General features: G+C 41.4%; 1 protein-coding gene across 2 annotated transcripts in view; it reads right to left on the bottom strand.

Moving 5' to 3' along the window:
- Window positions 1-14,627, bottom strand: part of LOC143873369 (E3 UFM1-protein ligase-like protein) — a 60,523-nt gene that overhangs the window by 1,038 nt on the left and 44,858 nt on the right. For both annotated transcript variants that reach the window (XM_077376807.1, XM_077376808.1), the window contains exon 19: window positions 10,899-10,991. In XM_077376807.1, the coding sequence (XP_077232922.1) occupies window positions 10,899-10,991 (93 nt within the window). The remainder of the gene's footprint in view (window positions 1-10,898; window positions 10,992-14,627) is intronic.

Here is a 14,627-nt window from a genome sequence, read left to right as displayed (position 1 = left end):
AAAACAAAGGAGAGGAGGTGTGGCCTGATTCTGTTAACACTTTTACTACCAAGATGAATGGAACCCCAACTGTCCTGGTTTCCGGGAAAGAAATTGAGAAGAGGCAACAGATCCTAAAATCATGCCTGACTGGCCGATCCTTTAGCGAAGGAGGGAGTGGGATTATCGGTTCCGAATGTTGTATTTAATGCTCCGGGAGCGAATCTCTTGTAATTCACTGTAGTACACAGGGACATCTTGTCCCTTCTTTGTGTAATTTCCTTCCGGGAATAAAATAAACTGTTATCTTTAAAATAAAATAAAAAGGAACCCCGAGGGATGTTTGGAAGATGTATGGGAATGGGTGAAATGTTTTTGGGATCTTCCTAGTTTACCAAAACCATCTGTCTTAGCTCCTCAACAAGTTATTTTTATATTCCTGGAGGAATACATGGTGGCCAACCTAAGGAGCAACGGGGATAAAGCCTTGGGCGACTACTTATCCTCTCTCACAGAATGGACTCCAAACTATCAGCAAGGTGCCGACCCCAAGGCCATCTCAACGGTGAAAGCCTTGGGATCGTTATTTGGAACAGTGCTTGAAACAGATATGAAGGGCCACCATGAAGACTATACGAGTTTTGTATCGGCAAGAATCTTGGCTCCAGCTTGGAAAATCCAAAAGACGATGGTGTATCTTCGGATTAATGGCACTTGCTTCAAGATAAGGTTGATCTGATTGCAGAGGATAAGGCGGAAACTCAGATGGCTAAGGAAACAAATTTAACCCTTGCTCAATCCTCTGAGAGGGGGGTCGATTTGCGGAAGGGAGGGGGGAAGATTTCATCCCGGTGCAAACGATTGCCGGAAGAAAACAGGGAAGGGAGGTGGTGCTGGCCCCGAACTCCGGTGATTGTGCAATCGTTGGCGAGAAGTCCGGTGCATCAATTCCCACGTGGCAGCCTCGCGCGCGTGTTGGCGAGAAATCCGTTGCATCGGTCCCCACGTGTCAGCCTCGTGCACGTGCTTGGGAAGACTATGACGGTAATTCAGAGACCCAAATGAGATTTCAAAATTCAAATTTCAAATGCCTTTGTCAGAACCTTCTGGAAAGGTGACCAGACCGGGCCTTATGGCAACAGTGCGTCCTGGGCCCAGAGAGAAAAATACCTCTTTGCCCTCTGTTCCTCCAAGAACAACAAAGAAAGTAAACTGGGCCTTGGGCATCTTACAACAGTCTCTGATACACTCGGGAAGAATCGCAAAGGTACATCCATCAAAACATGGGATCGCAAAGGGAAGAAACCAAAATAGAGGGGGTTCGCAAAATCAGAACCCAAGTAACAAACCCAATTTTACAGCCCTTAACGTTTCTCATTTGCCACCGGAAAATTTGAAAATTCCGCCGTGCCTTGGAGAGGAGGGTTCTTTGCGGGTCCCAGGCCGGCGAGAGGTTCTTGCCTGAAGAAATTAGAAGCCTTGGGAGTACTCATCCCCGCTCCCGATGAAGATAGGCTTCTGGAATATTAGGGGATTAAGGGAAGATAGAAAACTGCGGGCGGTGAAGAACCTCATCTTCAAGAACCAACTAGATTTGGTGGCAATAATCGAATCGAAACTAATGGGGGTAAGTGAAATTACCATTAACAAGTCATGGGGTAGGAACCAGCGAGAATGGATTGCAAAGGATGCGGTGGGTACAGCAGGAGGAATAATTGCAGTTTGGAAAGAAGGTAGATTTCGTCGAAAGGAGGTCAGAACAGGGAGATTTTTTATGTCTATAATCTTCTCCTCATCTGACTGGAATGAAGATTGGATGCTCACAATCGTGTATGGACCAGTTCGAGCTTCTGAAAGAAGAGAGTTATGGCAGGAATTGAAAATTCTCCGTGGTTCATGGAAGGGCCCTTGGATACTCGGGGGTGATTTCAACACAATCCGCTTCCCATCTGAAAAGAATACACTCACAAGGAGCACCACCAGCATGAGGAATTTCTCCAATTTTATTCAAAATTATGAATTATTAGATATCCCACTAAATGGAGCGAAATTCACCTGGTCCAACAATCAAGCACGCCTAGTAATGTCAAGGATTGATCGTGGCCTCCTATCCAGAGAATGGGAGGAACGTTTCCCACTTATTTCTCAGAAGCCGCTCCCGAGAACTGAATCTGACCATAACCCAATTATTCTGAAATTTTCAAATTTCTCAGGGGGTCCGCTGCCATTTAGATTTGATTTAGATCTTTTGGAAGTACCAGGCTTTGCGGAAAATATCAAACTATGGTGGGATGAGATTGAAATCAGAGGTTGGAAAGGATATATTTTATGTCAAAAACTAAAGGGGCTCAAATTTAAAATCAAGGAATGGCAAAAAGCCTTTGATGAAGAATCCAGTCAGAGGAAAGAGGTCATCCTAAGCAGGCTAGCGTCTTTCGAACTCAGGGAGGACGAAGGACCCCTATCAGACGAAGACCAAGGGGCCCGCCTGAATCTTCTGCACGAAAATGATATGATTCTGCGCAGGGAAGAGGTCAGGTGGCGACAAAAATCACGTGCCCTATGGCTAAAAGCTGGAGACATGAATTCTAAATTCTTCCACCGATCAGCCAACTCCCGAAGAAGGATTAACTTGATTAATTGTCTTAAGCATGGTGAATCAATAGTTGAAGATCCAAACTTCATCAAATCCTTAATTGTGGATATCTATTCGGACCTCTATTCCAGATCTGTGGAATGGCATCCAAAAATGGAGGGCCTTCAGTTTAAACATATTTCTAACAAACAGAGTGATAACTTGGATCGAAACTTTACACAGGAAGGAGTTGAACAAGCTATCTTTTCAATGGCAGGCAACCGGGCCCCAAGGCCGGATGGCTACCTGATGGCCTTTTATCAGCACTTCTGGAAGACTTTGAAAGAAGACATTATGGCCTTCTTCCTGGAATTTGGTGAAAGGGGTATCATCAGTGAAGCAGCGAAATCCACCTCCATCGCTCTAATTCCAAAAAAGGTCTTGGAGTTAGGGATTTCCGTCTGATTAGCCTGATGCACAGTATCCCCAAAATTGTGGCCAAGTTATTAGCCCGAAGAGTGAAAAGCTTTATGGGGGATATCATATCACAGTTTCAGGGGGCTTTTGTTGACTCTAGACAGATCCGTGATGGTGTCTTAATAGATAACGAGCTTATTGATTCGGTGAAGAGAAGTGGACACCTGGGCCTTGTATTCAAAATTGATATAGAAAAAGCCTATGACCATGTTGACTAGGACGTTCTCGATTTCATTCAAGACAAAATGGGTTTCGGGCCATTATGACGGAAGTCGGTCAAAGCACTGATAACATCGGTAATCATCAATGGCTCAGTGGAAGGATTCTTTAAAGCATCGAGGGGGATTCGTCAGGGAGATCCATTGGCAACGTATCTGTTCATTATGGTAGTTGAGGCCCTCTGATGTTGACAAAAGCAAATAGAATGGGGTTGATAAGGGGACTTCAAGTAAGACCCTTAGCTGAAGAGACAACCCACCTCCAATTTTGCAGATGACACATTAGTCTTCCTTCAGTACACTCCTCAGGCTATTCCGAATATAATGAAAATCTTCAAGTGGTTTGAGGTGACATCAGGCCTCAAAATTAACTTTATAAGAGCATGCTCGCGGGCATAAATCTGGACCGCATGGAGGTGCAAAGCTTGGCAGCGTCTATCTGGGTCTGCCCTTAGGATTTGGTATTCCATCAGCGTCCCAGTGGGACCCGGTAATTGAACGAATTGAAAGAAAGCTTGCAACTTGGAAAAAGAAATATATTTCTTTTGGGGGGAGAATTACCCTAATCAAAGCGGCCCTATCTAACTTGCTAGTATATTTCATGTCCTCGTACAAAATCCCAGTCAAGGTAGCTTTGACGATTGAAAGATTGCAAAGATACTTCTTATGGGACGGAGACGAGACTCTAAAGAAGGTAAGGCATTTAATAAGCTAGGACAAAGTCACACGGTCTAAGGCGAACGGAGGTCTGGGTATCGGCAAGATTAGATTGCGCAATAAATCGTTGATTGGCAAGTGGCTATGGCGATATGGCAAGGAGAAACTGCTTTGTAGCATCGGGTTACAGGACTGAAATACGGTACTGAATGGGGGGATTGGAGTTTTAAAAAGCCCGCGGGTGGTAAGGGATCAGGGGCGTGGAAATCTATATGTTCTGTTAAAGATGATTTTGACCAAGCAACCCGGTTACAAAGTTGGCCAGGGTTCTAATGTTAGATTTTGGCTCGACCTCTGGTGTGGTCAATCGAAGTTATGTTTGGAATTTCCGAGTCTCTTCAGAATTTCCTCGTTCCTTGAAGCTACAGTCGCAGATTACCTGGTCAGAGAAGGTCAGGGGGTAGAGGATTCTAGGATATTCGCTTGCATCGAAATCTTAAAGATGAAGAAATTCAAGAATTCGAGAGATTGCTCCGACTTTTAGAACCGACGTATTGTTCGCAGCACAAGGAGGGTGAAAGAATCTGGACACAGTCTTCTGATGGGGATTTTACTACTAAGTCTTTCTTCAATTTGTCAAATGAAGGCACTACTTGTCCGATGAGGTGGATCTGGAAATCACTGCCGCCACCAAGAGTGGTGGCGTTTGGATGGACTTTGATATATCGTAAGACTAATACGTGTGATCGCCTAAAGAAAAGACATTTCAGTATAGCGAGTATGTGCGTTCTATGCCATCAAGATGAAGAAACTTTGGATCATTTAATGCTGCATTGCCCTTTTGCCTACCATTTATGGACAAGAGCAATTGGAACTTTTGGAATTTCTTGGGTCTGGCCGGAATCTATTAGTTCTCTTCTATCTGGCTGGCGAGCAGGGCCGTTTGGAGAAATGGGTAGATATCTCTGGGCAACAACCCCATATGCCATCGTGTGGAATATCTCGAAAGAACGCAATAGACGCATTTTGCAAGAGAAGAGTAGAACTGTCGCTCGAATTGCCTCCGACATCAAGGTGGAACTGGTATCCTGGATAAGGGTAAAGAAACAAACCCCTTATGGGATGGGAGACTTGATTAGGAACTGGTGGTTGGTAATATGGGACAGAACTATCAGATCTAAGCCTAAACCTAAATGGGGAAATCCACCAGCTGGGTGGTTGAAACTGAACTTCGATGGCAGTTCTTTGGGCAATCCTGGAAGGGTAGGGGTTGGAGGAGTAATTAGAAATTCCACTGGATCAGTTGTTATGACGTATTCGGGACCATGTGGGATTTGTGATGCTAACTAGGCTGAGGTTAGATCACTACTTTTTGGTCTACGTTGGGCGTGCAAACATGATCAACGACCTCTTATAGTGGAAGGTGACTCTTCAAATGCAGTGGCCTGGGCTTCTGAATCATCAAAGGGTCCTTGGAGATTGCAGGATATCATTGTGGAAATACTGGATTTAATGCGGATACTCAATCCAAATCTCGAACACCGTAGGCGATCGGCAAATGAGATGGCTGACACTCTAGCTAAGGCGGCAGCTAAACGAGAGGACTTTGAAGTGGTATCTTATTTGTAACTAACGGAGTCCAGTAAGGAAGGATATTGTATTTCTACCTTTTGTAAGGGCATTTAGGCCTTCTCCTCTCTAAAATTATCGGATATGTCCGGTGCTCTATTAATATTTGTAACAACAGGCTGGGACTACTGGTCCCAAATGCTATTTCAATATTAATGAAATTTGTCATCTTTAAAAATAAAATAAAAAACTTGGGCCTAGGAACTTGCTCTAAGTACCCAAACTCCATGTGTAGAAATCTGACGAGAAAAATTCAATTAAAACAACAATGAAATGAAAGATAAAACAACTACAATAATTGCAAAACGACAACACGCAATGAGCAAACACGCAATTTGCTTGGTTCGACACAAAGGCCTACGTCCACGGGCGATATCACAATCTTACACTAATACAAGGATTACAATAGGCAGCTCTCTCTCTCTCTCTCTGTGTGTGTGTGTGTGTGTGTGTGTGTGTATGTGTGTGTGTGTGTTTTGGATTTGGCCTATCAATTTATTTTTCCTTTTTGAAAAAAAAGGAAATAAGCTGAGAGGAGAGAAGAAAAGTTATATGCTTGGTTCTGTTGCTCATGTTCAAGGTGCTTCACATGTTAGATCTCCTTTACTTCTGATACCATGATAAGTCAAGCCGAATCTCTTGAAGAAGAAAGAAGAGAAAGGAAGGAGAGCTCTAGGGTATTCAGAGCAGAAATGAGAGAATGGGAGACATTGTATGCATACACTTGATTAAAAAGAAATTTTTCTTTTAACATACACACCCAATAATGGTGCATATAATGATGGAGGACCATACTTTAACGGAAAAAAAGAAGAAAATGTGTAGAATATGAAAGTGGGACCCACTAGAAGTGCTTTAACGTTTTCCTTGTTTGTAGGGGCATAATGGTCATATTGAGAATTTTAATGTAATTGGGATGAGTTAGTAGTTTGTTCTAGAGTTATAGTTAACTATTCATGCCACCATTCACTCACATTTCGTGTTTGTTATTAGCTTATATTTTCGAGTGATTGAGAAGCTTCTAGACTTAGGGTTTTACTTGTTTACGTTATAGAGGGCCCACCGTTGATTTCATGATGATACGATAAAATAAGGAGTATCTTTAGCCTTCTTACAAAAAAGTGCATGTGATGTTTGCAGATCTTGGTGGGATGCCATGATCATCCCTTGGTGTGATGCCCTAGGAAACCCTTGTTCTGATGCCTTGGCTCTTGTTAAATCACCAATACCTGAAATGATACTGGATTTCAGTTGAAATTTCGTTGTTTTTTAATATTTTGTCCGAAATTTCAAGAAATCAACCCAAAAATCTCAAATTTTTTAACTATATAGCAATTTCCCAAAATTTCGGTTTCGGTGAGGGCTGAAACCCATTCCGAAACCGAAATTTCAAACCATGATTCGAACACAACTATCTTGATTCCTTTTTGGTGTGATGTACTCGAAAAATCATCGATAAGATGCCTTCAGTCTTGTTAGTGAGACTCCAATAAATTTATCTTCTCCTACTCCAAGGTGTGATGCCTTATCCCCCTTAGTGTTATGCCTAGGGTTCCATTGGTGTGACGCCGTCGACTGGTTAGTGTGATGCTAACACATCCATCATCTTTATTCTCCCCTACGGTAATTTCTTTTTTTGAATGGTCGCAAAAATCATTAAATAAAAGGGATGAGATGGCCAAATACAAGGGAGAAAAAGGGGAAATGACAAAATCTTAGTTGTGAATTCCATTCCGGTGGCCATGCTGTTTTGGCCACCGAAATGGAATTTGGGTGGGATTTCAGTCATTCCAGTCAAAACTTTTCGGTCACACAAATCCCCTTTCTCAAAACTTCGGTGGGATTTCTGTCATTCCGGTGCATTCCAATGGTCATAAACGGTCATAAATGAGGGTAAAAGGGTCAAAAAGCAATCCCAACGGCTATAATGGCATTGTCGTATTTTTTTCAAAAAATTTGTGCATTTTCAGTCGATTCTGGGCGAAACAGGGCATTCTGCCGGAATTTCGGTCGGAACGGAAAATATGCCCAAACCGTTCCGGATTCCGAGCCGGAACCAGAATTCCGGTCCATTCCGGCCGGAACGGAACAGAATTGATAACTAAGCATAAAATCAAAAAGTACAACAAAGAAAGGAACCAAGGCTCAAGGAGGCAAGAAATCAAATTGCTCAAGGGTCTCGATTTGAACCCCAACCCTCGCAAGTAGACCTGGCAAAAAGTGACCCGGACCCGCGGGTCCACCCGGCCCGCCCGTAAATTTACGGGTCCGGGTCACCTATTGGTGACCCGTTAGAAATTGACCCGCGGGTCCACCCGGCCCGTCAAAAGTGGGCCGGGTCGGGTGGACCCGCGGGTGCCCGTAGAAAAGTGCAAAAGACAGTTTTTTTCTTATAATTGTCATATTATTTTACTTTTTTCCGTAGTTTTCTCGGTAATTGTCATATTTTATATGTAATTTTTTTACTTTTGACCTTTTTGCGGTAATTTTTCATTTCAAACTTACAAATTCTAAGAATCTTTCAAAAATCCGTAATGATTACTTCTCTTTATTCTCTTTATTGCTAGCCACCTTTGCCCCAGACCGTACTTCACCCAATCTTTGCAGCAAAGGAGGGGCTACAAGCCGAAAAATAGCCCAAGAGAAGGTGGCTAGCAAATCCCTAAATAAATAAAAAACTCTTAAAAAATACGTCAAAAATCCGGGTGACCCGCGGGTCGACCCGGCCCGTACGGGCCGGGTGCGGGTCCAATGCCAATGACCCGTAGAATTTTCCGGGTCACTTTGACCCGGCCCGTTTGACCCGGACCCGTACGGGCCGGGTCAAATCCGGCCCGGCCCGGCCGTTTGCCAGGTCTACTCGCAAGCCTATCCGCTTCTCCATTTGCAGATCTCCGAACATGATGAAAAGTCATCCTTGAATTGCCCACAATATCTTTAATCTCATCAAAAGAACTCTGCAAATCTCAAAGAGAAGACATGAGAGTCTTGCAACCAACGGATGAAATTAAGGGAATCTCCCTTATGGTAATTGTTTACCTCTGTTAGAAAAATCTTCTAGTTCTTTCTCTCATTATTATTCTCCTCTTTCAATTTTTGTCTTTTACATCATCTAGGACTGTCTAGATCTCATTCCAATCCCCATGATCAGTTTTGAAACCTGTGTTTTCTTTTTTATTAGCAAAACCCCCACGTTTTTCATTCATGTTGTTTAAAACCCTTGATCCCTTACTTTTACAACTGAATTGTTCATCTATTCCTTAGAACATCTAAATCTTATAGATGATCGTGTTAATATCAGTCAGTTCAGTTTGGTCAATCTTTTATTTACATTTTCTTTTTGAAAAGGCAACTTCATTAATATCCAAGAAAGGAAAAACTACGAAATTACATCATATAACAACTGTCCATACTATAGATATGCTCTAATACTCCTTTCTTCGCTAACCTATCAGCAATTTCATTGGCACTTCTAAGGATATGCCTACATTCCTCTAGCACCCCTTGATTTATCTTTTATCTCTTTTAAAAGCTGACCAAGCCACCAGACCATCCTCATCATCACTTATCCATGAGGTTACGTTTGATGAATCTCCTTAGATTGACAATTTCCCCTGTGGCTTGGATTTGAAGAGGTGCACACCTATTAAGAGTGCTCTTATCGTTGAATCCGTCATCCAATCGGCCCCAGATATGAATATGATAACAGGATTTCCCCTTTGTCACCTCTAAAGACCCCACCCCCTCTTCTTTTATGACAAAGGGCATCCCCACCCCAATTTTTAGGGCAGGACTATTCCCTGGTTGATGAGCGCAATCACCCGTAAATCATGCTAAGCCTGAGGGGATTCGAACTCGCGTCAATGGGGAGCATACCCATGACTTTAAGTCAAATAGCCACACCCGTACGGGTTTAGGGTGGGACTATTCCCTACGGATGCACCATCAACCAAACCCCTCACCCCCCCGCACCCCCCCAAGCCAGACTGGGTTGTTGCTGTTGAGAGAGCAACCATCAAAATTTTAGTTCGATAACAATTGTTGGGCAATGACAATGATCTTCATAGCAATTGATTTGGCCAATCTTGGCTTCTTGTTGAAGATTCTGTCATTCCTTGCCATTCCATATACCCAACCAAACTGCCATTCGTGTCATATTCCGAATTGTGTGTCCCAAATTGCCAAGATATTTGCAATGCCAGCTTTCCAATACTTGCTTGACTGATTTGGTTGCATCCAACTGATACAAAACCATTCAGAAACCTCAATCAATTTTTTAAATACTTCGCTATTTTTTAATAAAATTTTACTATTTTTAACTACTTTGATAGATCTGAACCAGTCAATTATCTAGCCCAGTGTACATGACCAGATTGATCATAGGTTAAGGATCACTAAAATTTTCTTGAGTTTCTTTCCCTTCCAATATTGGTCCTACACCAGTCTGCTATGTTTCACACAAAACTCAATGCAAGAGAGCACCTTGAGTAGGAAGTTTATTGCAACTAGAAATCAGATAGTTAAAATGCAAATATATTTCTCCACAGAAAGTGCATCCCATATTTCAAGAAACTCAGTATCTCCGTTCTGGATCCTCTCAGATAGTTTTACCGTATCCACTGCAAAGATAGTTTTACCATATCCCACATTTCAAGAAACTCAGTATCTCCGTTCTGGATCTATAATGCAAATAAAAACAAAAATAGTTGAACATAGTTCTTTAATATGCCTGAAATCTTTCCTGTACTCATTAATTTCTAGATATTTATGCTTCATTTTATCAAAAAAATAGAAAAAGGAAAATGAAACTCCACACTTTAAATCACTTGGTTTAACTTAATTGATTGGTTTTGTCACTTTCGGTGATATCTAGTCTAATAAATCTGTAGCCAATCCCTTGGAAGTTTCCATTTTCATTAGATTCTTAGTTCCAGCCCTAGTCGAGTGCTCTCAGTTCACTTATTTAGTAGGTTCTTCTCACTAAGTGTGCCCCAGCACAATTTTGAGTGCTGAATATATTCCACTTACAACGTGAATCAGTCAATAGTCTTTTTGACATGCTCAATAAACTGACAGGATTCACCCACAAATTTTTTGAGTGCCACCTTGGGAACAAGCACAAAAATTGTTACATGTGAAAAAACATGTTCAAGATTTAGAGTGAACAATTGGGTGTTATTCAGGTTTCTAGCAAACAACAAAATAAATGACAAGAAAAAATAAATTATTCACTACAACATTGTGCTAACAGCTTCAAATATTATAGGGAAAAGGGTAAGTAGTATTAACATTTACCAGATGCAAATATTCTTCCTGAACAGAAATAATTAAAATAAGAATAATTATGTAATGTGTTCACTCACGTCTCCAGTTGCAGCTGACAGCAGAGCTAAAAGGGTAACTGTTGCAGTGTGGTAATCCATTAAGACCTTATGCGCTGAATCTTCCAATTTATTCTGTGAAGTTGAAAAGGAGACATTAGAAAAAACAAAAAAAATAAGGACGCCCGTAAAAGGAAAAAGATTATTGAATATATCATCATTCCTTATTTGAGAAAGCATTTTCTTTCATTTGATAATTTCTTGTTTGGGATAAATCATTTAAATCTTTATGCTTCCAGGCAATAAAAAGAAGAAGAAAATATTAAACTGATCTGATGCAATGGATAAAGTACTGGTGCTAAATAAGCTGAAGTCATCTTTTAGCTGATAATTTTGTTAGATTAGTGAAATAATTAATGTAAAATGTGACCAAAAGTCATTCAAAACCAACATATTTAGGGGTTATCCTCTATACTTATATCCAAACGTGGCCTTCCTCTCAATGCTTCCATTAAGAATATCGCCAATGCAGTGTAACGAGAACCCAAAGAATGACTCACATTGAGGCCAACGGCCACTCATTAGGTATAAAAATTGAGTTTTTTTTTCCATCCTTCCATTTCTTTTATTTTTCAGCTTATGATGTTGAAAAAAGAGAATGAAAATTATTCCAAGTTGGTGAGCTGACACCCCATGATCTATACAAATGCTGCTTGTGGGATTCTACGGCACATCGTTTTCCAAAGTGTAGGACACGGATACAGATACAGGAATCTCGTATCACGAGATAAGACATAGCACGTGCATATATAAAAATTTTAATTAGGGGAAAATTAATATATTGATTATAGCAACTATAAGCATGGTTTGAAATTTCAGTTTCGGCATAAATTTTGGACCTAGCCGAAACCAAAATTTCAGCCAAAATCCCGAAATTTGGTAAAAGACGCACGAAATGTCAATTTTTTGGGCCGAAATTTTGGTCATTTTGGCTGAAATTTGGGAAAGGAATAAAAAATTAATATTTTTTTCAAATTTCGCCGAAATTGACGAAATTTACGTTTCGCCAATTTCGGTTTCGGTCTTCACCTAAATCCAAAATTCGGTCGAAATTTAAAACCATGACTATAAGACTACATACCTGGAATTATAATTGCAAATGTGACACAACTAAAAAGCAAAGTTGTTGGCTCAAAGAGAGACACATGTTCGAAACTTTTGATGGGATTGAACCCATAACCAACCAAGCTAGAGGCTCAACCCCAAGATATGTTAGAAAAAGATAATTATTTTGACCAGCAGGAGTATCCATGCAGTGTCCAGTACATGTATCAATATCGTATCGAGTTGGACGCAATATGTTGGACCTACACAAGCATCTGTGTATCGTAAGTGAGCCAGTGTATATGTACACTCTTCTTTGCAATAACAATAAGTGTACAAACTCAAACTTGGAAAGGTAATCGTTTATTGCAATGTTGATTAAAGTTATCCAAGTTAATAATTGGCTAAATAAGAAAAACAAGTTAATAAAAACCCTCAAATAAGAAAAACAAGTAAATCAATTTCGCAGCAAGGAGATTGGAGTTGTCTATCCTGTAACTACCTTAACTTTAGATGGCAGGACATATGTCGGAGATGTCGTTTGGATAAAAAGGAACGGTGATAATGAAGTTGACCGATGGCCCGATTCTGGGACAATATCTTCACCGGCTGAGGGAGGTGCCCCGGCTCTAACTATCACAGGTAAGGAGGTGGAATCGAGATTGGACTCGCTCAAAGGTTGCCTAATAGGAAAAAGAAAGGATAGTTCTGGAACCCTCATGACCTTTGGTCGTGGGCTAAGAGAGCCTGGAACCTTCCTCTTTTACCCTCTTCATGTGCTCTATCAAAGGATGAAGTATTATTCATATTTGAGTCGGAAGAGGAAGCTACAATGATCCTGGATAGAGGTATTGAGGTATGGGACGACCAACTATATTCTCTCTCTATTTGGAGTAAAGATTTTACCCCAGATTTGGAGGAAATATGGGTCAAGTTTTACGGTATCCCTCTTCATGTATGGGCCATATCAACAGTTGAAGCTTTAGGCAATCTATTTGGTCGAGTTTTGGAAGTGAAAATGGAAGGGGGTCACAACCAATGTATGAAATTTGTGTCTGCTAATATTCTCAACCCTTGGTAGAAGTGTCCACCACCTCTTACTCAGATTCAGGTTTCAGGACAGTGTTACACAATCGGCATCGAAACTCAGAGCAATAGGTATCAGATGGTTCCCGACACAGAGTTTCTGAATTTGTCTTCACAATTTGGTAAGAATTCACCTCCACCGGAACTCGGCCCCTCGAATTCTGGCATTCAGACACAGGATATGCTCCCGTTGGCGTCGGAATCGCTGCCACCTCACCCGCCGGAAAATCTAGGCTGGGGATCCGTTGAACCTATGGGGCCCACCCAATTGATTTCAAATTTCAAATATCCCTCCTTGACAAGAAGGTCAAATCTAATCCTGGGAATGGGCCCTCCCTCCTTTCTGTCAATCCCTGGGAAAGGGTCTAGATTGAAGGGGGCCCATCATAAGCATCCCTCTGGGCGTGTCAATTCTTTCCGCTCCTGGTCGCGGAAGGGTAGATTTGAGGAGATAAGGAAAGGCCTATTAACCGCCAGATCAGGAAAAATATCAATGGAAAAAGCAGGGAAGCATGGGCCTAGAGTGGTAGCAGAAGATTCTCATGGGGGGCCCTCTTTGGGAAAAATATCAAAGGGAAAAGCAGGTCTACCCTTGGAGCCCTTATCAGAAAGGTTAGAAGTACCAAAGATGAAAGGTGGTTCCTGTGGTGGGGTCTTTTTACCTCCCAAGGCATGCGTTTCTTGTGGATGAGGGATTTCCCAAATCTTAGGATGAATATAGGATTGAATCGTTTGGAGAAAGGGTTAGACTATATTCTATATTCTATATTCTTTGCCTTGGGATTAAAATCGCAGTGACGTTGAGAGTGGGAGGAATGATTATCCTTATTTAATGAAAGTAGTGTCTGTGCTATCGTTTCTTGGAACAAGCATCCAAGGCACAAAATTTTTTTGATTAAAATATTCATTTTTGGGTCTCAATATATTTAGTGAAGAAGAAAAGATCTACTCGTATCTTGATAATGGGCAATGGCTTTTACGGCGCTATCACTGCTCATATTTGAGGTAAGGAGATATTTTCACATCTCATTAAATGAAAGTCGGAACACCTGGCCTATGGCCAGTGGTCAGCTCGAGGCGGTTTATCACCTAAATAACCATCTCCCTCGTCTCTTCATTTTCCCTCCAAACTATAAGAGTAAAGGAAAAGTAATTACACCTAGAATTATACTTGTATTAAGAATGAAGAACTTAAATGAATCATCTTCCTCTCGACCTTCCTCCTTGAGCCCTCTAGATTTGGGTCGGAAGAGGAAGCGATCAGTGGATCAGTGGATTTCTCTGAGATGGAAAATACCTTAAAAATGATCAAAGTTATGGTATATAATGAGGAACTAACCTCTAAGTCTTCGCCAACACCTAGGGAAACCATTAAGGACTTTTTGAAGCAACAGTGGAGGCTCTTCAAAGAGGCAGCTAATAGAAGGCCAGCGAGTTTCTTTAGTATGACAGGATCACGTAATGTTAAAGACACCCACTCCTCCATGCATAAGCATCCTTTCTTTATCAAGATGCTGGCGGATGAAAGGGCCGCAAGATTCACCCGATGGGTGGAAGAGAAGGAATCAGGAATCAAAAGAG

The sequence above is a fragment of the Tasmannia lanceolata genome, unplaced genomic scaffold (assembly GCF_043159265.1).
Source record: "Tasmannia lanceolata isolate RefF3 unplaced genomic scaffold, GAP_Taslan_0.1 ptg000002l, whole genome shotgun sequence".
Classification (NCBI taxonomy): domain Eukaryota; kingdom Viridiplantae; phylum Streptophyta; class Magnoliopsida; order Canellales; family Winteraceae; genus Tasmannia; species Tasmannia lanceolata.
The sequence above is the reverse complement of the archived record's forward strand: the minus strand, read 5'-3'. Positions and strand labels throughout refer to the sequence as shown.